The sequence below is a fragment of the Typopeltis vanoorti genome, chromosome 18 (genome assembly GCF_054136105.1).
Source record: "Typopeltis vanoorti isolate ZY-2024b chromosome 18, IOZ_Tvanoo_1.0, whole genome shotgun sequence".
In the NCBI taxonomy this organism is placed as follows: Eukaryota; Metazoa; Arthropoda; class Arachnida; order Uropygi; family Thelyphonidae; genus Typopeltis; species Typopeltis vanoorti.
This window is the reverse complement of record NC_143566.1, coordinates 16,952,814-16,977,744: the sequence shown is the minus strand read 5'-3', so window position 1 is coordinate 16,977,744 and position 24,931 is coordinate 16,952,814. Positions and strand designations below refer to the sequence as shown.

The following is a 24,931-nucleotide window of genomic DNA, read 5'->3' as shown; positions in this document are numbered from 1 at the left end:
AAACGTTGCCGACCTCTGCCTTAGATGATAGAAATATAAGATCTGATAATGTTGGAGTCTTGACAAGTAACAGACTGATTTGGAGGAAAACTGTAGATAGGAAGTTAGTACTACATGAAAAATTTACATCAATACTATCATATCCTGTACACTCCTTGAGGGTACATGGCAGGAATTTTTGATGATGATGAATTTTAGTTATTTCATTTCTGTGTATACGTAGCTTATTCCAGAAATTTTCAACATGAATAACTATAACTATGGAAATCTCACTAACAAATACTGTCATTTGTAGAACACTGAATTCCATGGCAATCCATGGATTTTAGCGTTCCACAAAAGACAGTATATGAAATGATTGCATGGATAGAAGCTTTGTTCGTATAATGTACAAACTCAATGCCTCAAACTTGGGATTATTCTTGATGACTGGAATCTTGTTCTGTAGTGAAATTCAGTTCACCCACAGTGTCAACAATACCTGCAATTTTCAGCAACAAATCCTCATGTTGATGTAAGGAAAGGTGATTATTTACTGTTTCATAGTCTAAGCATAATAGATTTATTTTGTTCATCTGAATTTCTAGTCAGCACCTTCAGAACACAAAAAACTCATAAAACACAGCGACTAAGTAGATGCAGAAACAATTCAAATTGTAACTGGGGAGAAAAAAAAAAAAAAAAAAGAAGGAATTAATGTCCTATCATGGTGTCCTGGATAGTTGGATAAAAGTAACTTAATTCAAGAAGTCAGGTTTTAGATGTGGTTTTTAATGTAGCCATGCCTATTAAAGTGTGTATGTGTGAGGGAGGTGGGGGAAGAGATCATAGCCAATAACAATTCTGAAAACAGTTTCTTTCAGCCTTATAGTGTTCATTAATGCAATCCAGTTTTTCTCTCCCTCCACTAATTCAGTGTCATGGGCTGCCAGTTTAGATTTGCCATCATGAAAACAGTGAACATAGCTTTTATGTTCTTCCAGGTAGATGTTAAGAAATTTGTTAATGTGTCTTAAGTAAGCTAAATTACAGGCACATGGAACTTTAAAGTTTAATAGTGGCAAAGAGGTTCAGTTATACTTATGAAGGATGTATCCCAGATATAAGGAATGAGTACAGTTCATGGTGATCTCATATTATAAGTAAGGGAGGAATGTAGTAAATTTCTATTTTAAAAAGGGTTGTAGTCATTAGCTAAAAAGATTTGGTGAAATAACTGAATTCTATAGCAATAGCTGTGTTATTAGAATAAAGATTCCCAGATCTATGTGTAAGTAAGTATTCTGAGGAAATGCTACATATATGGTTGGGAGATGGATGATGGTGTGACTGTTTATGTGAGCCCTTCCAGTATGTGTAGGTTTTCTATAAATAAACAGAAAAGGATAAAGACTCCATTGCTGCACATATGACTGGTTATATATATCTGAAGTCATATGGAGTGACAGGATCCTTAAACCCTTGCCTCATGTACATTGAAGACTTGAATGTCTTTAGGTCCTTAATGTGGGATTATGACTGAATGCTGCCCAACCACTGCAACAATACCGTTCGTGCCTCATGTTGAAAGGCAGTACTAGTGAAGTTGCTTTCATAGTTTCAGCACCATTCAGGTGCAGTGCAGATCATCTGCAAACAACCTAGGCATTGGTGTTAAATTGTGAATGAAACTATGTTGTGTAATTTAATTTTTTTTCATTCACATTTAACATTGCTTATTATGTATTAATCATGATTTGTATAAAAATTATTTATTATTCCTTAATTTAGGATTACTATTTAAATATTTGTTCTAAACTTAACCTACTATTAATTTATTAAGCAATAATATGTGCAGAATTTATAATAACCAAAATATATATATGATGTAATGAAAAGTGTTATTATAATTAATTGTATACGTAATGAAAAAGCTAATTAAGTAGCTCAAATATTCTGTTTATTCTTATTTGTGAAAATTTAGTAGAGCATTGTATTACATTAGCGAAATGTTTGCGTTCATTTGTTGTCATGGAGACGCATGAAATAAACAAGCACGAGTCGAAGAGAGCGTGACCTTCGGACTGAAAGGAGAGGAAAAATAAAATAGAAGATTTTTAATTAGAGAGAGGAGAGGAAGTTTTTGCGGAGCGGGAAGGAGGGTAGGATACAAGCAAAGGAAGTGGAAGAAAATTATAAGTTCTCTAGGGCAGAAAGTCATGAGAATAGTGTTTAGAAGTGAGCCAAAACATAGTGAATCATATACTTAGCTGCAAGTGAAGTCAGCTGTGTTGTAAAGGAAGATTAATGCCGTAACCGGATAAATAAAGAACTGGACATTCAATGCAAAATTCTGATTAGTTCCAGTTAGTCTAGGATTACGTCTTAATTCTATGTTGCCCTGAGAAGAATTATATTGAGATTAACTAGTTTGAGAAAAGTAAACAAGGAAAGATATCAATGCCTTATTGATGTGTTTTTTTTTTAGAGTAGTGAAGCGCGATTAACAGTAGTTCAGTTAAATCGTTGGAGAATTTTTATTGTTGTTCCGCTAACGTAAATAAGTTAATTTATAAGTGTGCTCACAATTAATTGATGTATTGAAGATTGTATCTGGTAAGAGTAGTCATACTTGTTTGTTTATTCTAACATTAACATATCTTCGAAGTTCAAAGTCCGAAATAAGATTGCTTGGAATATTGTCTACCTTGATTAGTGCTTCCTGTGAATTTAAACATTAAGTACAGCTGATAGATATGTGGAGACTGTTTAAATAAGAAGTTTCGTTTTACTAACTTGAGTTAAGAAAGCTTGTGATTTTGAAACTGTGAATTGTATGTGAAAGTTTAGAACATTGAATTGGCATGAGTGACTTAGCAAGATGTATTAAGTTGATTGTATTGTTTCATTTTAAAGCAGAATTCTTGTATTTGTTATATATATCATATATTAAATGTTTTATTTTGTTAATCTAAGTATTGTGTTTGCCTGAATTCCTTTTTATTGCACCGTTCATAAATATTCGAATCTTGCAGGAACCCCAAGTGGAATAGTAAATAATTCGGCCTAAATAAATGAGGAGACTGCTAACTTAATTAAGAATTGATCCTACTATTTTATATAGACTAATCTTAAAATAGGGTGGCGCAGTATAATTATAAATTTCCCTACTTTTGGATCGGTGATCAATTTGCAATTAGTTGTTATATTGATAAGAGTGACTTAAACCAAGATGGCGGATTTAGAACATAACATGAAAATAGAACGTCACGACAAATGGCACAGTCGACAGGAATTAAATTTAACAACTATAAGTTAAGAAATTGAATTTAGTTTTGGTGATAACAATCATGGAAATGCTCCCTGAAATTTTAGAAAGTAAATTAAATAAATCACAGTGAACTGGTTATAATCTGGAGTCAGGCAAAAATAAAAGTTTATTTTAAAGTAGAAAGATTATATTAATTGAATTAGTAATTTATTAATCACTATGGCTGTTACATCAAGCTCTGAAATGAATGATAGTGAATTCTTTCGTACGGTAAACCCGCAACAGGTTTTTCCCCAATTTTCAGGTGAAGAATCGGATGATGTACTATTTTTCTTTACCTATGTTGAAAAACTTAGAGAAATAGCAAATTGGACTGATTTTCAATTGCTAGTTTTGATTAGAAGTAAATTAATAGGTAAAGCAAAAACATTCTTATATTCTTCTCCAATACTTCGGGAAACTTTTGAGTATTCCAAATTTAAGGAAACTTTGCTATCCCAATTTTGTAAACTTAGAAGTGTAGGTCCTAATTTATGGAAATTACAGAAAATTATTCAAAAGGATAAAGAGACTGTTACTGATTTTCACAATCGTTTATTAACATTGGCCAACAGTTTGAATGTTACTAGTGAAGATAAACCTCACTTGGATTGGGCTGTATTCCAACAATTCCGACAAGGTCTTAGGCAAGAACTGCGAGAAACAGCCTATAAGAAAAAAATTTCCACCTTAGAAGAGTGTCTCAAAACTGTCAAGGAAAGAGAACAAATATTGGGAGACCTTTATCCCTCAACCAATGTAAGTCTTGTTAATGTTGTGAATAAGACATTCTTCCTTCAACCAATCAGAAGTAGAAAAGAGAAGTAAGGTTGAAAAAGGAAAAGCTAGGGATATTGGAGAAAACTCAAGTAATGTTAACTGCCTAACTGAAAGTAAGGAGCAATTGGACAAGAAACTGATGACAGAAGTAAAAACCTTGATTCACCAGGAAGTAAAAAAATTAAATCAGCCAATAATGGATAGTCTTGATGAAGTTGTAAAGCAATTGTCGACTATTACCTTGAGATCTCAAGAAAATCAAAACTTCACTACAAATAAAATTAATGAGATGATCAAACATGAAGTTGAAAAACAAAGTCAACCTATTTAACTAGTCTAGATAAAGTAATCCGAGGATTAGATAATGTTAGACAACAAATGTCTGTTATTCCTCAATCCAAGACAGATATAAAACAAAGAAATCCTGTTAAATGTTATAATTGCAACAAACTTGGACATTATGCCAGAAACTGTTTCCATAACAAGGAAAACTACTATAACAACAGATGGAACTCAAAATTTGGATATGTGACCCACAGGAGAAATAACAGAATTCAGAAATATCTAGCATCTAATGAGAGAATGATGAGAATTAGAGGTGATATCCTGGGCTCTAAATGTGATATCTTATTAGATACAGGATGCAATGCCTCTACCATCAGGATGGATTATTTCCTAACCTTAAAGAACAGACTGTGGAAGAGCACTGCCAAGCTGAGACAACCTGTAAGGATTATTTCTCTCTCAGACTCAAACTCTGTGGCATATGAGAAACTTCGAGCAAGGATATACCTACCAGAATTTGGACTGTACGTGTGGCAAGACTTACTTGTTGTCCCCACTATTTCCAATCTAAGTTCTCACATTATTTTGGGAACAAACTTCTTAGCAAAATATCAATTCTCTTGTAACTTTTCTAAAAAGGAAATATCCCTGATGAACAAGAAGAGATATACCAGAAGAAATGAAATTCTTGATTGTGATAAGACTAAGCATCAAACAAAACAGTTTAGATTGCCATTTGAATTAGGACCATCTACTAAAGAAAAGTCGGCTGTGAATCAATCATCTAAAAGAGATAGTGATGATGACTCTCATGTGCACATTCAGTCTGACACACCACTTGTCACTGATGAACAACAAGTGGTGGTGACAAAGCCTAAATCAGAAGTTGCCACTAATAGTAAAATAACATTTGAAGTCAATTTTGGTAAAATGACCAATCTATATAATAGAACAAATCATCAAGTTACGAGACAGCTAAAACTTAATTCTAGTAATAGAAAACGTGAATTTAATTCAGAAGAGAAAATCCCATACTACAGACATAGAAGACACGCAGAAATTGATAATGATAGTGATAAGAGATTTAATGAGAATGTGAAAGAGAATAAATGCACTAGACATAATAAGGAACCAGGTTTCATTCAAACTAGATACTATTTAAGGAATCGAAAGGGAAATATGTAATCCAGTTCTTCTGTGAGGGAGCCTAGTGTGAAAAGAAAAATTTTTCTTATAACAAATATTTTTCAAAGAACGGGTGAGCCTATGTTAAATTGTGAATGAAACTATGTTGTGTAATTTAATTTTTTTTCATTCACATTTAACATTGCTTATTATGTATTAATCATGATTTGTATAAAAATTATTTATTATTCCTTAATTTAGGATTACTATTTAAATATTTGTTCTAAACTTAACCTACTATTAATTTATTAAGCAATAATATGTGCAGAATTTATAATAACCAAAATATATATATGATGTAATGAAAAGTGTTATTATAATTAATTGTATACGTAATGAAAAAGCTAATTAAGTAGCTCAAATATTCTGTTTATTCTTATTTGTGAAAATTTAGTAGAGCATTGTATTACATTAGCGAAATGTTTGCGTTCATTTGTTGTCATGGAGACGCATGAAATAAACAAGCACGAGTCGAAGAGAGCGTGACCTTCGGACTGAAAGGAGAGGAAAAATAAAATAGAAGATTTTTAATTAGAGAGAGGAGAGGAAGTTTTTGCGGAGCGGGAAGGAGGGTAGGATACAAGCAAAGGAAGTGGAAGAAAATTATAAGTTCTCTAGGGCAGAAAGTCATGAGAATAGTGTTTAGAAGTGAGCCAAAACATAGTGAATCATATACTTAGCTGCAAGTGAAGTCAGCTGTGTTGTAAAGGAAGATTAATGCCGTAACCGGATAAATAAAGAACTGGACATTCAATGCAAAATTCTGATTAGTTCCAGTTAGTCTAGGATTACGTCTTAATTCTATGTTGCCCTGAGAAGAATTATATTGAGATTAACTAGTTTGAGAAAAGTAAACAAGGAAAGATATCAATGCCTTATTGATGTGTTTTTTTTTTAGAGTAGTGAAGCGCGATTAACAGTAGTTCAGTTAAATCGTTGGAGAATTTTTATTGTTGTTCCGCTAACGTAAATAAGTTAATTTATAAGTGTGCTCACAATTAATTGATGTATTGAAGATTGTATCTGGTAAGAGTAGTCATACTTGTTTGTTTATTCTAACATTAACATATCTTCGAAGTTCAAAGTCCGAAATAAGATTGCTTGGAATATTGTCTACCTTGATTAGTGCTTCCTGTGAATTTAAACATTAAGTACAGCTGATAGATATGTGGAGACTGTTTAAATAAGAAGTTTCGTTTTACTAACTTGAGTTAAGAAAGCTTGTGATTTTGAAACTGTGAATTGTATGTGAAAGTTTAGAACATTGAATTGGCATGAGTGACTTAGCAAGATGTATTAAGTTGATTGTATTGTTTCATTTTAAAGCAGAATTCTTGTATTTGTTATATATATCATATATTAAATGTTTTATTTTGTTAATCTAAGTATTGTGTTTGCCTGAATTCCTTTTTATTGCACCGTTCATAAATATTCGAATCTTGCAGGAACCCCAAGTGGAATAGTAAATAATTCGGCCTAAATAAATGAGGAGACTGCTAACTTAATTAAGAATTGATCCTACTATTTTATATAGACTAATCTTAAAATAGGGTGGCGCAGTATAATTATAAATTTCCCTACTTTTGGATCGGTGATCAATTTGCAATTAGTTGTTATATTGATAAGAGTGACTTAAACCAAGATGGCGGATTTAGAACATAACATGAAAATAGAACGTCACGACAAATGGCACAGTCGACAGGAATTAAATTTAACAACTATAAGTTAAGAAATTGAATTTAGTTTTGGTGATAACAATCATGGAAATGCTCCCTGAAATTTTAGAAAGTAAATTAAATAAATCACAGTGAACTGGTTATAATCTGGAGTCAGGCAAAAATAAAAGTTTATTTTAAAGTAGAAAGATTATATTAATTGAATTAGTAATTTATTAATCACTATGGCTGTTACATCAAGCTCTGAAATGAATGATAGTGAATTCTTTCGTACGGTAAACCCGCAACAGGTTTTTCCCCAATTTTCAGGTGAAGAATCGGATGATGTACTATTTTTCTTTACCTATGTTGAAAAACTTAGAGAAATAGCAAATTGGACTGATTTTCAATTGCTAGTTTTGATTAGAAGTAAATTAATAGGTAAAGCAAAAACATTCTTATATTCTTCTCCAATACTTCGGGAAACTTTTGAGTATTCCAAATTTAAGGAAACTTTGCTATCCCAATTTTGTAAACTTAGAAGTGTAGGTCCTAATTTATGGAAATTACAGAAAATTATTCAAAAGGATAAAGAGACTGTTACTGATTTTCACAATCGTTTATTAACATTGGCCAACAGTTTGAATGTTACTAGTGAAGATAAACCTCACTTGGATTGGGCTGTATTCCAACAATTCCGACAAGGTCTTAGGCAAGAACTGCGAGAAACAGCCTATAAGAAAAAAATTTCCACCTTAGAAGAGTGTCTCAAAACTGTCAAGGAAAGAGAACAAATATTGGGAGACCTTTATCCCTCAACCAATGTAAGTCTTGTTAATGTTGTGAATAAGACATTCTTCCTTCAACCAATCAGAAGTAGAAAAGAGAAGTAAGGTTGAAAAAGGAAAAGCTAGGGATATTGGAGAAAACTCAAGTAATGTTAACTGCCTAACTGAAAGTAAGGAGCAATTGGACAAGAAACTGATGACAGAAGTAAAAACCTTGATTCACCAGGAAGTAAAAAAATTAAATCAGCCAATAATGGATAGTCTTGATGAAGTTGTAAAGCAATTGTCGACTATTACCTTGAGATCTCAAGAAAATCAAAACTTCACTACAAATAAAATTAATGAGATGATCAAACATGAAGTTGAAAAACAAAGTCAACCTATTTAACTAGTCTAGATAAAGTAATCCGAGGATTAGATAATGTTAGACAACAAATGTCTGTTATTCCTCAATCCAAGACAGATATAAAACAAAGAAATCCTGTTAAATGTTATAATTGCAACAAACTTGGACATTATGCCAGAAACTGTTTCCATAACAAGGAAAACTACTATAACAACAGATGGAACTCAAAATTTGGATATGTGACCCACAGGAGAAATAACAGAATTCAGAAATATCTAGCATCTAATGAGAGAATGATGAGAATTAGAGGTGATATCCTGGGCTCTAAATGTGATATCTTATTAGATACAGGATGCAATGCCTCTACCATCAGGATGGATTATTTCCTAACCTTAAAGAACAGACTGTGGAAGAGCACTGCCAAGCTGAGACAACCTGTAAGGATTATTTCTCTCTCAGACTCAAACTCTGTGGCATATGAGAAACTTCGAGCAAGGATATACCTACCAGAATTTGGACTGTACGTGTGGCAAGACTTACTTGTTGTCCCCACTATTTCCAATCTAAGTTCTCACATTATTTTGGGAACAAACTTCTTAGCAAAATATCAATTCTCTTGTAACTTTTCTAAAAAGGAAATATCCCTGATGAACAAGAAGAGATATACCAGAAGAAATGAAATTCTTGATTGTGATAAGACTAAGCATCAAACAAAACAGTTTAGATTGCCATTTGAATTAGGACCATCTACTAAAGAAAAGTCGGCTGTGAATCAATCATCTAAAAGAGATAGTGATGATGACTCTCATGTGCACATTCAGTCTGACACACCACTTGTCACTGATGAACAACAAGTGGTGGTGACAAAGCCTAAATCAGAAGTTGCCACTAATAGTAAAATAACATTTGAAGTCAATTTTGGTAAAATGACCAATCTATATAATAGAACAAATCATCAAGTTACGAGACAGCTAAAACTTAATTCTAGTAATAGAAAACGTGAATTTAATTCAGAAGAGAAAATCCCATACTACAGACATAGAAGACACGCAGAAATTGATAATGATAGTGATAAGAGATTTAATGAGAATGTGAAAGAGAATAAATGCACTAGACATAATAAGGAACCAGGTTTCATTCAAACTAGATACTATTTAAGGAATCGAAAGGGAAATATGTAATCCAGTTCTTCTGTGAGGGAGCCTAGTGTGAAAAGAAAAATTTTTCTTATAACAAATATTTTTCAAAGAACGGGTGAGCCTATGTTAAATTGTGAATGAAACTATGTTGTGTAATTTAATTTTTTTTCATTCACATTTAACATTGCTTATTATGTATTAATCATGATTTGTATAAAAATTATTTATTATTCCTTAATTTAGGATTACTATTTAAATATTTGTTCTAAACTTAACCTACTATTAATTTATTAAGCAATAATATGTGCAGAATTTATAATAACCAAAATATATATATGATGTAATGAAAAGTGTTATTATAATTAATTGTATACGTAATGAAAAAGCTAATTAAGTAGCTCAAATATTCTGTTTATTCTTATTTGTGAAAATTTAGTAGAGCATTGTATTACATTAGCGAAATGTTTGCGTTCATTTGTTGTCATGGAGACGCATGAAATAAACAAGCACGAGTCGAAGAGAGCGTGACCTTCGGACTGAAAGGAGAGGAAAAATAAAATAGAAGATTTTTAATTAGAGAGAGGAGAGGAAGTTTTTGCGGAGCGGGAAGGAGGGTAGGATACAAGCAAAGGAAGTGGAAGAAAATTATAAGTTCTCTAGGGCAGAAAGTCATGAGAATAGTGTTTAGAAGTGAGCCAAAACATAGTGAATCATATACTTAGCTGCAAGTGAAGTCAGCTGTGTTGTAAAGGAAGATTAATGCCGTAACCGGATAAATAAAGAACTGGACATTCAATGCAAAATTCTGATTAGTTCCAGTTAGTCTAGGATTACGTCTTAATTCTATGTTGCCCTGAGAAGAATTATATTGAGATTAACTAGTTTGAGAAAAGTAAACAAGGAAAGATATCAATGCCTTATTGATGTGTTTTTTTTTTAGAGTAGTGAAGCGCGATTAACAGTAGTTCAGTTAAATCGTTGGAGAATTTTTATTGTTGTTCCGCTAACGTAAATAAGTTAATTTATAAGTGTGCTCACAATTAATTGATGTATTGAAGATTGTATCTGGTAAGAGTAGTCATACTTGTTTGTTTATTCTAACATTAACATATCTTCGAAGTTCAAAGTCCGAAATAAGATTGCTTGGAATATTGTCTACCTTGATTAGTGCTTCCTGTGAATTTAAACATTAAGTACAGCTGATAGATATGTGGAGACTGTTTAAATAAGAAGTTTCGTTTTACTAACTTGAGTTAAGAAAGCTTGTGATTTTGAAACTGTGAATTGTATGTGAAAGTTTAGAACATTGAATTGGCATGAGTGACTTAGCAAGATGTATTAAGTTGATTGTATTGTTTCATTTTAAAGCAGAATTCTTGTATTTGTTATATATATCATATATTAAATGTTTTATTTTGTTAATCTAAGTATTGTGTTTGCCTGAATTCCTTTTTATTGCACCGTTCATAAATATTCGAATCTTGCAGGAACCCCAAGTGGAATAGTAAATAATTCGGCCTAAATAAATGAGGAGACTGCTAACTTAATTAAGAATTGATCCTACTATTTTATATAGACTAATCTTAAAATAGGGTGGCGCAGTATAATTATAAATTTCCCTACTTTTGGATCGGTGATCAATTTGCAATTAGTTGTTATATTGATAAGAGTGACTTAAACCAAGATGGCGGATTTAGAACATAACATGAAAATAGAACGTCACGACATCATCTGCAAACAACCTAGTCATTGGTCTGGGTGTCATGCTTAGAAGAGCAACCACCATACTGCAATCTATTGAGACTCATCCTCAGACCTGTCAGAGGATGAGTCTTATCCTTGGACTATGTCTCAACAGATGAGACTACATCTCATTTATTGATGAGATGTAGTCTCATCTATACAGTACAATTTCCTAACATCCAATTTCAACATTAAAAGATGGGGAAAAATTAACCTATAAAAAATTTTCAATGATCTTGCATCCTATCCTTGTATTCTTTTACTTGAAATAAAAAAGACCTCATTTAGGGTTTGTTTGTTTGTAGTGATTTCAAAGAAAAGCTTTGCTGATTCCTTGATTTTTTTTTCCTTTTTAAATCACATGAGTTTAAAAGGAAGAGTAAGGCATCGTAAAGCTTTAATCTGGCACCATCAACAGGTTTCATTCTGAAATCTGCCAGAGGCTTATGAACCTATCCTATCGTACTGAAGACTAGTATATGTGGATTATATCAAAACTTTCATGCCGAAAAATTCTGGTTTCACAAATCACATCAGTCATGGAACCATTTTCAACAACACTAAGCCCCCACCCCCTTCAAATTGACCTTTGAAAAATCATTAAGTGCTTCATAATCTACCAATCATAATGATGGCTTAATTTAAAAAAAAAAAAAAAAAAAAAAAAAAAAAAAAAAAAAAAAAAAAAAAGAGAGGACTACTTATATCAAGAGATATAATCGCAAGTTATTTTGCAAGGCTCTATGACCTCTTAATACTTCCACTCTACAGGCTTCACTATGTGCAAAAATGAATCCAGTAATAGTCTCATTCCTACTTCAAAGTTAAGTGTCCAATTTGTACTCTGATTCATTGAATATGCAATGAGAATTAATCATAATTTCTCATTGTATTATTAAATAAATGCTTTATTAATAAGTACTTCGTTGTTGTCTGAGCAATTCAGGTATAAGCTTTTTATGTCTTTTCTTGCTCTACAGATGAAGTTGATCTTTCCACCATATCTTGGATATCTGCCATGGTCTCCTCCAGTAGGTTTATATATGCTAATTTGGGGATCCTATTGTTATTCACCCTTTCTATGTGGCATAGGCAATTTTGCTGATGATGATATTCTTGTATGATCTTTTTGGTATCTAATCATTCTCTTATTTCGGTATTTTTCTTTTTATCTAACCTAGTGAGTCCCAGGAGAGGTCTTAGAAACTTCATCTGTGCTGCTTCTAGTCTTTGTTTTAGAATCAAAGTTTCACTTCCAAATTTGAGAGATGGTTTAAAGGTCATGTTATGTAATCTTATTTGAGTTTCTTTAGTCATTTGTTTTCCAAAATTTCTTGTAATTATTCCATTCATTCTATTGTAAATTTGTATTCTTGCTTCCAATTGTGAATCAGTATTGTATTGCGAGATTATATTTCCCAAGTATTTGAATTTTGTAACTTGTTCTATTATTTTATTGTTAAGCATAATTTTGACTTTTTGAATGGTGTTTCCACACATTGAAATAGCTTTTGTTTTTGTTTCAGAGATTTTCATTTAGATGGTTAGTTGCATATTTGAATCAAATTTTTGTTTCTCTGTCTAGACTTTTTATTGCATTAATTAATTGAGGTATTTTAACATCTTGTAATATTTTCCAGAGTAGATTTCTATTCAAGTTATCATATGCCTCTTCATAGTCAATAAATAGAAAGTGGGCAGATTAAATTCTTTTCTTTTTTCTATGATCTGTTGCATTATGAAAGAGGCATCTGTGCATCCCCTCCCTCTTCTAAAACCACACTGTTCTTCTTCTCCTAAATAATTTTCTGTATATTTAATTAGTCTGTTCTTTAAAATGTTTGCATATAGTTTAGATGCTGTTATTAAGAGAGTAATGCCTCTGTAATTTCTACATTTGTCCTTGGGACCTTTTTTGTGAATATTTATTACTGCTCCAGTTTCCCATTCTTTTGGGATCTTTTGATATTTCCAGATATTATTGAAGAGTTTAAGTAGGTTTTCTTTTAAGCTATCGTCTGCATATTTAAAGAGCTCAACGCATATTCTATCCAGGCCTGGGCTTTTTCTGTTTCTTGAGTTTTTAAATAAATTTGAAATTTTCTAATTCTTCCATTGCTATTTCTTCTGTACTTTCCTGTGTATTGATATCTTCAATTTTGTGAGTTTTGTCATTGTTTTGTATTTCTTGTTTTTCATTCCACAATGTTTTATAGTGTTCTATCTGATCTACTTTGGAAATTAGATTATTTCTTAATTGGTCATTTTCTGTTTTTTGTAGTTGCCTGAAAATTTTAAAACCTATTCTTTGTGGTCCAGTGATATCCTGCTCTAATGATTTAACATATTTACTCCAATCTTCTCTGCATATACTTCTGGAAAGCTTTCCGACTTCAGCCCGTTTTACACAGTCAGCAGTGTTTTTACTCTGCAGATAGATTTTAAAAGCTTGTTTTTTCCTGTTCTTGTTTTTTCCCATTCTTTTGGGATCTTTTGATATTTCCAGATATTATTGAAGAGTTTAAGTAGGTTTTTTTATCTAACCTGAGGGGTGCTTAAGGGTCAAAGCTGTATAACTGAGAGGAGACCTCCACATAGCCTTTAAAGGAATGCGGAGAACCGACCAGGGCTTCTGACCTAATGTCCAATCCTCACCTTCTCGTGGTGCACCCTGTTGGGTATCTACTTTGATACTGAACGAACGAGGATGGGCTGGCAATTTGGGATTTAGCCGACCAAATTGTATTCTTATTGGTTAAACCAAAATAAAAAATGATGGTACAACATGACAAAATTTCATGCCGGCTGGGGCGTCGCCCGGTTAAACAAGGCCCCCGTTGTTTTCGCCAGGGAACCAGGGCGAACAGCGAAAAGTCAGCTACTGGAACAAATCTGAAAACAAACCCCAACTCAACATCACCAGAGTTAAAGATCGGTACTATCAACGTAAGAAGCCTGAATGGCAAAGAAATGGAGCTAGCTGAGGAATTAGATAAGTACCAGATCGACATAATAGGGGTGACTGAAACAAAAAAGACCAAAACTGGTGAGATCTTTCTGAGCAATAAATACAAAATGTTATATTCAGGCAATAACAATCAAGGAAAAGAAGGAGTAGCCATAGTATTCAACACAAAATACGAGGCTAATCTTCTTGAATGGCAGTCAGTCTCAAGTAGAGTAATGTGGGCAAATATGAGAATGGGGAACTGGACAATGAGACTTATTTGTGCCTATGGTCCCACAGAAGGTTCTACTAAGGTAGAAGTGGAGGAATTTTTTGAGGCTTTAGAAAAAGCAACTGACACAATGAAAAAGGAAAAGTTGGTCCTTGTTGGGGATCTAAATAGTAGAGTAGGAAATGATTGTGAGACATACAAAAATATTTTGGGAAAATTTGGAGAAAAGAGCAAAGCTAATAATAATGGCAAATATCTGTTGGATTTCTGCTCAGGACATGGACTGGTTATTACTAACACCATGTTCCAACATAAAAATGTGCACAAATTCACATGGAGAGAAGAGGCTAGGAATAAGAAAAGTCTCATTGACTATGTTATTGTTGATAGTGATGTTTCCTCCCTGGTGCAGGACACCAGAGTGTACAGAGGATTTGAAATTGGAAGTGATCACTATTTAGTCTTGAGCAGGATAAAATTGAATTTCATATTGAAAAGAATAACATGTAAGAAAGTTTTAAAGCGAATAAAAGTTGAGCAGCTCTCAGATGTAAACTGTAGACTAAAATACAGAAATATTATTGAAAAGAAAATGAAAGAGTTTGAGAACAGGAATCAAACCTTGGAGATTCAGTGGCAAACTCTGAAGGAAACATTGATTGATTCTGCCAGAGAGGCATGTGGTGAGGTTGTGTGCAAAGATAAAAAAATCAGAACTCCCTGGTGGACACAGGAAGTTAAAGAGGCAGTGAAGGAAAAGAAGAAAGCATATCAAAAGTTCCTGGCAAATAAGTCAGCTTTTACTCTTACAGAATACAGAGACAAATGTAAGAAAGCTAAACAGTGTGTAAAACTAGCTAAACAAAAGTCATGGGAGGACTTTGGCAAGAATATAGAAAATAAATATCAAGAAGGTGGCAAAATATTCTGGAGCTTGTTGAAGAAGCTTAGGAATGGAGGAAAGAGTGCTGTAAAAGGAATTAGAGATGATAAAGGTGAAATGAAAACAGGAGAAAAAGATATCCTTGAAGTATGGAGTAATTACTTTGAAAAACTGCTAAATGAAACAAGCAGTGATGACAGCACAGTGATAAAAAACACTGACCAGGCATGCAGTCAGGAATACATATCCATACTTGAAGTAGAAAAAGCCATCAAAGGCTTGAAATGTGGAAAGGCAGCAGGAGTAGATGATATTCGGCCAGAAATGCTGAAGTATGGTGGTATAAGAGTCTTACAGTGGCTGCACTGCATAGTTCAGAAAGCCTGGACAGAGGGACGAATTCCCGATGATTGGAGTAGAGCTCTCATAGTACCCATATATAAAAAGGGAAATAAAACTGAATGTGAGAATTACAGAGGTATTTCCCTACTGAGTGTTCCTGGCAAGATCTATGCAAGTATAATTGAGAAACGGTTGAGAAGAATTGTGGAAGAAAAGCTTGGTGAAGAACAAGCTGGATTCAGGCCAAATAGAGGCTGTCAGGATCAGATCTTCACTTTACGACAAATAGTCGAGAAAGCATGGGAATATAACAAAGATCTGTATTTAAGTTTTGTCGATTTGGAAAAGGCATATGACAAGGTGCCAAGAGAGAAGCTATTCAATACGCTGCAGTTATATGGTGTCAATGGGGCATTATATCAAGCAATACTTAGTCTTTATTTGAGTTGTGAGTCAGCAGTTAGAATTGAAGGAAGTACAGGAAGATGGTTTAATGTTAAATCTGGTGTGAGACAAGGATGTACATTATCCCCTCTGTTATTCATTATCTATATGGATCACATTATGAAGGAATGTGGTATTAAACCTGATATCAAAATTGGAGATGTTAATGTCAGCTCTTTGCTTTATGCGGATGATGTTATACTTCTAAATAAATCCGCTATAAGTCTGCAAGATTCTCTGACTAAATTGAATAGCTGTTGTAATAGATATGGTATGAAGGTCAGCAATAAAAAGACAAAGACAATGAAAATAGGCAGAATCATTGAAAATGTCAACTGTGTTGTGAAAGGAGAACCTGTGGAACAAGTAAAACATTTCAGCTACTTAGGCACAATTTTTACTGAAGATGGTAAACTAAATATAGAAATAGACAACAGAATCAGCAAAGCTGGTATCGTGGGAAGTCAATTGAATAAATTCATATGGAATAAGAAAGAAATTAGTCGGAACACTAAATTAGCTGTATACAAGACTGTGTTCAAACCAATTTTAACTTATGGATCTGAGAGCTGGGTCAGAAGTAAAACACTTGACCAAAGACTAGAAACCGCAGATATGACAGTCCTGAGAAAGATTAGAGGCGTGAACAGATGGCATCAATGGCAATATCATATTAAAAATGAGGATATTAGGAAAGAACTTGACATTGTCAGCATCCAGGAATGCGTTAGCAGAGCTAATCTCAGATGGTATGGTCACTTAAATAGAATGGGAGAGGAAAGATTAGCAAAACAAGTGTTCTCTGCCAGGTTGGCAGGAAAACGACCCAGAGGAAGACCAAGATATAATTGGATTGATACGGTACAAAGTGCCTTAGACGATAGAAATATAAGATCTGATAATGTTGGAGTCTTGACAAGTAACAGACTGATTTGGAGGAAAATTGTAGATAGGAAATTAGTAATGATGTAATTTTTTCATGTAGTACTGTCATATCCTGTACACCCCTTGAGGGTACATGGCAGGAATTTGATGATGATGATGATGATGTTTTTTCCTGTCGATTAATTCCTTTAAGTCATCATTCCAAGTTCTGAGCCTTTTTTTTCCTTTGATTTATATCTTAAATGTTCTTCTGCTGCTTTTAGCATGGTTTCCTTTATATTTTTCCAGTCAGTTTCAATATTGTTTGTGGTTGGTTTTATTTTATCTCTTATTCTAGATATGGTATGAAGGTCAGCATTAAAAAGACAAAGACAATGAAAATAGGTAGAATTGTTGGAAATGTCAACTGTGTTGTGAACGCGGAACCTGTGGAACAAGTAAAACATTTCAGCTACTTAGGCACGATTTTTAGTGAAGATGCTAAATTAAATATGGAAATAGACAACAGAATGAACAAAGCTGGTATGGTAGGAAGTCAATTGAATAAATTCATATGGAATAAGAGAGAAATTAGTTGGAACACTAAATTAGCTGTATACAAGACAGTGATCAAACCAGTTTTAACTTATGGATCTGAGAGCTGGGTCAGAAGTAAAACACTTGACCAAAGACTAGAGACCGCAGATATGAGAGGCGTGAGCAGATGGCATCAATGGCAATATCATATTAAAAACGAGGATATTAGGAAAGAACTTGACATTGCCGGCATCCAGGAATGTGTTAGCAGAGCTAATCTCAGGTGGTATGGTCACTTAAACAGAATAGGTGAGGAAAAATTAGCAAAACAAGTGTTCTCTGCCAGGTTGCCAGGAAAACGACCCAGAGGAAGACCAAGATATAGGTGGATTGATACGGTACAAAGTGCCTTAGACAATAGAAATATAAGATCTGATAATGATAATATTGGAGTGTTGACAAGTAACAGACTGATTTGGAAGAAATAGATAGGAAGTTAGTAATGATGTAAATTTTTCATGTAGTACTATCATATCCTGTACACCCCTTGAGGGTACATGTCAGGAATTTGATGATGATGATATTCTGCTTTTATTTATTTATACTCTCCTGTTCTATGAAGTGAATTTTAAACTGTTTATTAGATGTTGGTACATTAACTTTTTTCTTTTGAAATATATGGTTCTTTTTTATGAATTCAAATCTGCTTTTAACTAACATGTGATCACTGTCAATTTTGCTCCCTCTCTTGTATCCTTGATATTATTATTTAGTTTGTTGTTAATAATGATGTAATCTATTATTGATTTAGTTCCTGTTGCTCACTATGTGTACTTATGTATATTTTTATGCCTGAAGAAAAAAATGTAGAAGTTTCTTAATAAAATTCCATTGTTATTGATGACTGATTCTTCCTCTGATCCAATGCATCCTGTTATTGGGTTATTTCCCACTCTAGCATTGAAATACCCCATCAAGATTGTTGCTTCGTTTTTATTTGTTTCATCAATACATTTCTAAAGTACTTCTTTTATGTAAATAATTTGTTTATTCCTTTTAAAATTTTTAGTTGTGCTTCACAGTTCATGATAAAGAATCAGACCAGTAGAATTTCAAACAAATTAGTTATAAATAAAATTTTTGGTGCTCACATCAGCATTATTCAATTTCCTTGAATGGCATATGTATATATTTTCCAAGTCAGCTCAAGTATAGAGCATTGTTTAATGTAATTGTATCCACAGACTGGTGTTCAATCTTCACTGGATTCTTAAGAAGATATGCAGCCGACTTTATTAAAACAAACTATTGTAAAATCCCAACCAAAGTTCCATAGGTTCAATATTATGCTAAAAAAATTCACCACAGCAAATTATTTGCTGTAACAAACTATTCCTGAAGTCCTTGCTAATCTTCTATAGTGAAAGTCTAATTATATATTAGAGCAAACTCTTTCCATCACTTCTCCATATGCTTGACTTTAAGTCAGTTTGACTGCCAACCTAAAACAAATTTTATTGCAGCTTTTATTTTGTTAAGAAAAAAAAAATTTCTGTTAAATCAATAACAAAAAACTCTTACTTACTGGCTTGTGACTCCATAGAAGGCTCCTGCTTCATCCTGAATATTAGTATTTAAATCGGCCTAATAACAAAAATTTCAGCCAATTATAGTATTATATTAATTTCAACTGTGACAATAGAATAAAATTATTATTTTAAATCTTCTTAGACTATAACATTAATAAACATATAGCAAGCACAATACTTACATATCCTTAACTGCAATAAGAATATATCATTAAAAAAAAAAAAGAGGGGGGGGATATTTTACAGTGGCCATTGATTTTGCATACATGAATTTTTCATGTTCCTCGAAATTGTACCTCAAATGCCCATAAGAGCAATGGCAAATTTAATTGATTTCACATTTTCTCCACATCTGCAATTCATTTTTTTAAACAAATGAAGAAATTAAGAAAACTTATCCCATGTTATGTTTCAAGTTCAGGTTTTAAAGTGTTTTCTGTCCCCCCCATCCCTCTGAAGTAATGTAGACCTCTTTCTGCATCAGTCAGCTAAACTCTTACAATTGACTGCATATATGCACTATGTGACTTCATTGAAACTTTGTGTTTCTGTTGAGTATTGCATAATCATAAACAATGACTGATCAGATTAACTTGAGCATGTTTCAGCACAGGATCAGCTTTCTGAAGACTGAGTAGTATGTTATTTTATTATTTTTTTTTTTTTTTTTTAATTCCAAACATTTGAGAGAGAGCCTGGTTTGTTGGGTGGATCTCCAGTCAACAGGTTCAAATCTCACTGCTGCCAAAGAAGTTTGTGAATGTCTTCAAGGCAGTAGATGAGTTTCATTCCTTGGTGTGAGATGAGACCATCAACCCATGTTTAGTGGAGTCCATGTTGAAAGTTTATTTTTCACTTGGTTAGACTATATTAAATTTAGTTTAATCCTTTATCCAAGTATGTGCAAACAAAGTTTGGGCCTGAAAGTAACTTCAGGACTGGGGTAAAGTGGTACAACACCAGGCGACTCCTTGCAAAGGTGGAGCAAGCGACCAACACTCCTATCTCAGTTACTCCCATAATGCAAAACACATCTCCTTGCGAATATGTATAATGCTATGCATTGGGGGGGGCACTACCCAGACTAGTTTAGACCTTTATTGAGGTCTCTTCAGTGGGAGCCAGGCCCAAGGTGGCCTGGCTCCCACTGAAGAGGAAAAGGTGGCACACCGTTTGGCATCTCCTCATATAGGAGCTACCAAACAGTGTGCCACCTTTTTATTAAATTACTCTGGATTTAGAGAAAGATGTTGAAAGTTTATTTTTCACTTGGTTAGACTATATTAAATATAGTCTAACCTTAATGCATAACATTATACATATCCGCAAGGAGATGTGTTTTGTATTATGGGAGATACTGAGATAGGAGTGTTGGTAGCTTGCTCCACCTTTGCAAGGAGTCGCCTAGTGTTGTACCACTTTATCCCAGTCCTGAAGATACTTTCAGGCAGAAACTTTGTTTGCACACACTTGGATAAAGGATTAAACTAAATTTAATATAGTGGAGTCCAGTAGTGGCAAGAAAAACAGTTCAGTGTTTAGTCTTGAGAGTAGGGTCTTCAGAACTATCTAATCCTTGTCCACTCTCACCAACTGTCATTATTATTAATCTCCAGAGGGTCAAGGACTCGTTGAGGGAGGCCATACATCAGTGGTGTTCAACCTTTTTTTATTATGCGAGCTACTTTATATAAAGTTATTCGGCGATCTACTCTCTTATATAGATCACATTCCCCAACCTGATATCTGATTACGTACAAATAAACAACTAAAAACTTTGTGTATTTCAAAATTTATTTATCACTTTTAATTATTTTAATACAACAAAAAAAAAAAAAAAAATATATATATATATATATATATATATATATATATTGGAATAAAATATTTCTCTATTTTGGAAAACCAAAGTTAGAAAAAAACAACAGATTGATTACAAACTCACAAGTTACAGGAAATGCTAGTTGATTAAAAAATAAAATTTTAAAAAGTTAATGTGAAATTTGACATTGTTTGGACCTCGCAATATTTTCATAGTCAAGTTGATATGAAGAAGTGGCCAATCGCAGACAATCATCCAAATGATCATTTGTAATTTGGTTTCTTAATCTATTTTTTATGACGATCATATTTTAAAAAGCCGATTCTGACAAGTATGTCAATCCGAAACACAACAGAATTTTTCACACAATATCAGTTAATATTGGGAATTTTTCAAGTGCATACTTCCAAATGACTTTGCTGTTTATTGATTTTAAATGTAAACTATTCTGAATGTTTATCTCCAGTTCTACTTCAGCTTGGCTTATATCAAATAACCCACTAATTTTATTTGAAATTTCTGTGATGTTCAAGTTTTCTTGAAATGATTATTGATAAAAGATACAATCATTTCAGTTTTATTAAAATCTTTAAATCTTGAATTTATTTCATCCTCAACTAATTCTATTAAATCATAGCGAAGCATTTCTTGATTTTGTTCAAAAAATTTTAATAAATATGGGAGATGTCTAAATTTGCGGTCATTTATATTTTTCTTTAATAAAAGTAAGTATTGTTGGAAAGTTTTTATTGAACTTAATATGTCAATTCAATTTTTATCTCTACCTTGTATCTCTAAATTTAAATTACTTAATTTCGTACAGAAATCTACTAAAAATGATAAGTGTAACAACCATCTTTTATCACTCAATTGTGGATAAATATCTCCTTTTTCATCAAGAAAAAATTTTTATATCATTAATTAATACAAGAAATCATTCTAAAAACTGACTTCTGCTGAGCCAACGAACATTACTGTACAACAAAAGTTCCCTATCATCATCTGCCTGTAATTTAAATAACCGGCGTTGCAGGGCTTTTCCTCGAACAGAATTTACAATTTTAAATGTAATATCCAAAACATCTTTTGTGTTTAATCTTTTACTACACAGTAGTTGTTGGTGAATAATACAGTGGTACGTTAAAAAATCTGGATGTTTGTCATCGTTTTTACATAATGAAATGAAGCCTGATTTATTACCTATCATTGCAGGAGCACCATCAGTAGTAATAGACACAAATTTAAAAAGCAGAAGTTTGTGTTGTTTCACAAATTCATCAAATGCTGAAAAAATGTCTTCTCCCCTAGTCCTTCCCAATAATGGTATAATTTTCAAAAGTTCTTCTTTACTTGAATAATCTTGAAATACCATGCGAATAAATACCATTAACTGAGCAATATCAGTGAAGTCGTTTGATTCATCAAATTGTAATGAAAATGCAACACACTGGAGAATGTCTGACATTAACCTGGCCTGGAAACTTTTCTCCGGCAATTGGAACTCTTCCTTTTGGCAATTTGAAACCTTGTCTGCAGCCTAGAAGTAGTCTCTCTCTAGTGACGTTTCGAACCGAGAAGCTCCTTTCTGGAAGCAGGAAACTCCTCTCTCAAGCAACGTGGATCCGGGGTAGTCTCTCTGACGGAGATTCTGGAACCAGGACCCCTTCTGCTTGCTTCAGTTCCTTTTTATTAGGCCTCCTCTGAGACCTCGCATGAAGTTTGGCAACCCCCCAAAGAATCGGTATGAGTCTTTCATCTTAAGTTTCAAGTTCGGCACGCCTTTTGCTCTCCTCCGCTTTCTTTTGATTGTAAGTTGCCAGCCATCGGAAAGTTGTTTGAACTCTTCTTTCTGACTGACTTCAGAGATGTTTACACTTAGAGCCTGCAAGCCTTTCTCATACATACACGTTTCAATAACAATCTTTCTAATGCCACCATGTACAGCTTCGGCGACAAAAACATTGCCTTTGTTTTTAATACTCTAACATATTCTTATTAAAGTAGTATATACAGTTAGCTTCAAAAGAGTTATTTACAAAAACATCTAATAGAAACTATACCGAGAAAACAAAGTTTATTTTTTTACAATATTCACATGGGACTTAACCTAAGGAAAAAATCGATGTAACGTGCTTTGGAATATTTAATATTTAAGCTACAATCGAGTTTTTACACTTTGCTTATAATCTTATTCACTCAGCTTGCTGTTTGACTTCCACTGATCCAAATTAATTCATTTACCCAGACTTATAAGAAAATTACTGATTTGACAATTTTAACGAAAAATAAATAAACAATAGCAATACACTTAAAGTGTATTAAAAATAATACAAAATAATGATAAATAAAATATTATGTTTTCAGTTTTAATTAAATTTGTAAGTAAGGAGGAATACACAAGAGATCGACGGGTTGAACACCCCTGCCATAAATCAAACACACCAGCTGTCATGACTTATTTTAAGTTCATTCATACTAGATATGCTCACTACTTCAACAGACAAACTGTTCCATTCGCACACATTTAACGAAAAATAAATAAACAATAGCAATACACTTAAAGTGTATTAAAAATAATACAAAATAATGATAAATAAAATATTATGTTTTCAGTTTTAATTAAATTTGTAAGTAAGGAGGAATACACAAGAGATCGACGGGTTGAACACCCCTGCCATAAATCAAACACACCAGCTGTCATGACTTATTTTAAGTTCATTCATACTAGATATGCTCACTACTTCAACAGACAAACTGTTCCATTCGCACACAGTTCTGTGAGAGAAAGATCTACCTGTCATCCCATTCTTAACCACATATAACCTTAATTTCCAGAGATGCCCCTTGTCCTTTCCCACACCTTCCATATAACGAAAACTTTTATTAACCAATATTCTGTAACACCTTCTCAAAAGTGTATACATCTCTATCATATCACATTTTTCTCCAGTCTTCCAGTGTTTGCAGCCCACACTCTCTTAATCTGTCATTGTAATCTACATTCCATAATCCCAATGTCATCTATGCACTGTTTCCACAGCTTCTTTATCCTCTCCAAACTCAAGAGATCAATCTGAGCACAGTAGTCCAGGTGTGGTTGTATCAAGGCCTTGTAAAGAAGCAAATTCACTTACATATCTTTACATGTCAATATTTGTTTTAACATCACAATTAATTAATCTGAGTTGCATTTGCAATTTTTGCTATGTGACCCTTGTCCACCATAACTCCAAAATTCTAGCTTTGTCAGTTACTCCAAGCATAATCCTGCCAATATAATATATGTTGGATATATCCTCACACCTAAGTGATTAACTTGGCACTTACTAGCACCGAATTGATAGCTATTATTGTTTGCCCACACCTCCAGCCTATTCAAATCACTCTGTGAATGCTGTATATCAGTAGAATCTCTGAATGCCCCGTCTATTTTTGCATCACCAGCAAACAGTTGAAGATCTCCTGTCAGGCCCTTTCCAATATCACTGATATACAGATTAAACGAGGTTGATTCAAGGACTGATCCCAAAGGCCAACCACACCACTGGTCACCGTAAATCTGGCAGATTCACCCCCCTCCCTCCCTATATACCACTTTCCTGATACCCTCCGTCAGCCACCCACCCACTTATCCAAGCTAATACTTTATTAGCTTGGATAAGTTTTATTATTAAGATTCCAACCTTTTAATGGGCAGGATTCATATATAAAAAAAAAAAAAAAAAAAAAAAACTAGAGCGGTGTTAGTATTACATAAATGTAAAAAACCCTATATCATAATTTGTACATTTGAAACATCTGAGTTCAAGTTTATTGTACTGGATTATGTATCAATCAGTTATATGTTTTCTAATTCCACAATATAATTCTCGGAAATGTCACTATCAGCAGCAGTGGTTTTTTTTTTATGATGGGGACAGGAACCTTATTTCCATCCACTTGTCCATCTACTTTTAATTGATGAATTCTTGATTTAGGAAAAGAAGAAAATAATACAGTAAATTTTCTAAATCTCACTCAAACGAAAGTAAACAGTAAATGGCACAAGAAAATAGTTTATC

At 33.2% G+C, this 24,931-nt stretch overlaps 1 protein-coding gene across 3 annotated transcripts in view; it reads right to left on the bottom strand.

Moving 5' to 3' along the window:
- sd (TEA domain transcription factor 1 homolog scalloped) overlaps nt 1-24,931 on the bottom strand; it is a 336,647-nt gene that overhangs the window by 20,494 nt on the left and 291,222 nt on the right. For all 3 annotated transcript variants that reach the window (XM_090407968.1, XM_090407969.1, XM_090407971.1), the window contains exon 9: nt 19,045-19,103. In XM_090407968.1, the coding sequence (XP_090264094.1) occupies nt 19,045-19,103 (59 nt within the window). The remainder of the gene's footprint in view (nt 1-19,044; nt 19,104-24,931) is intronic.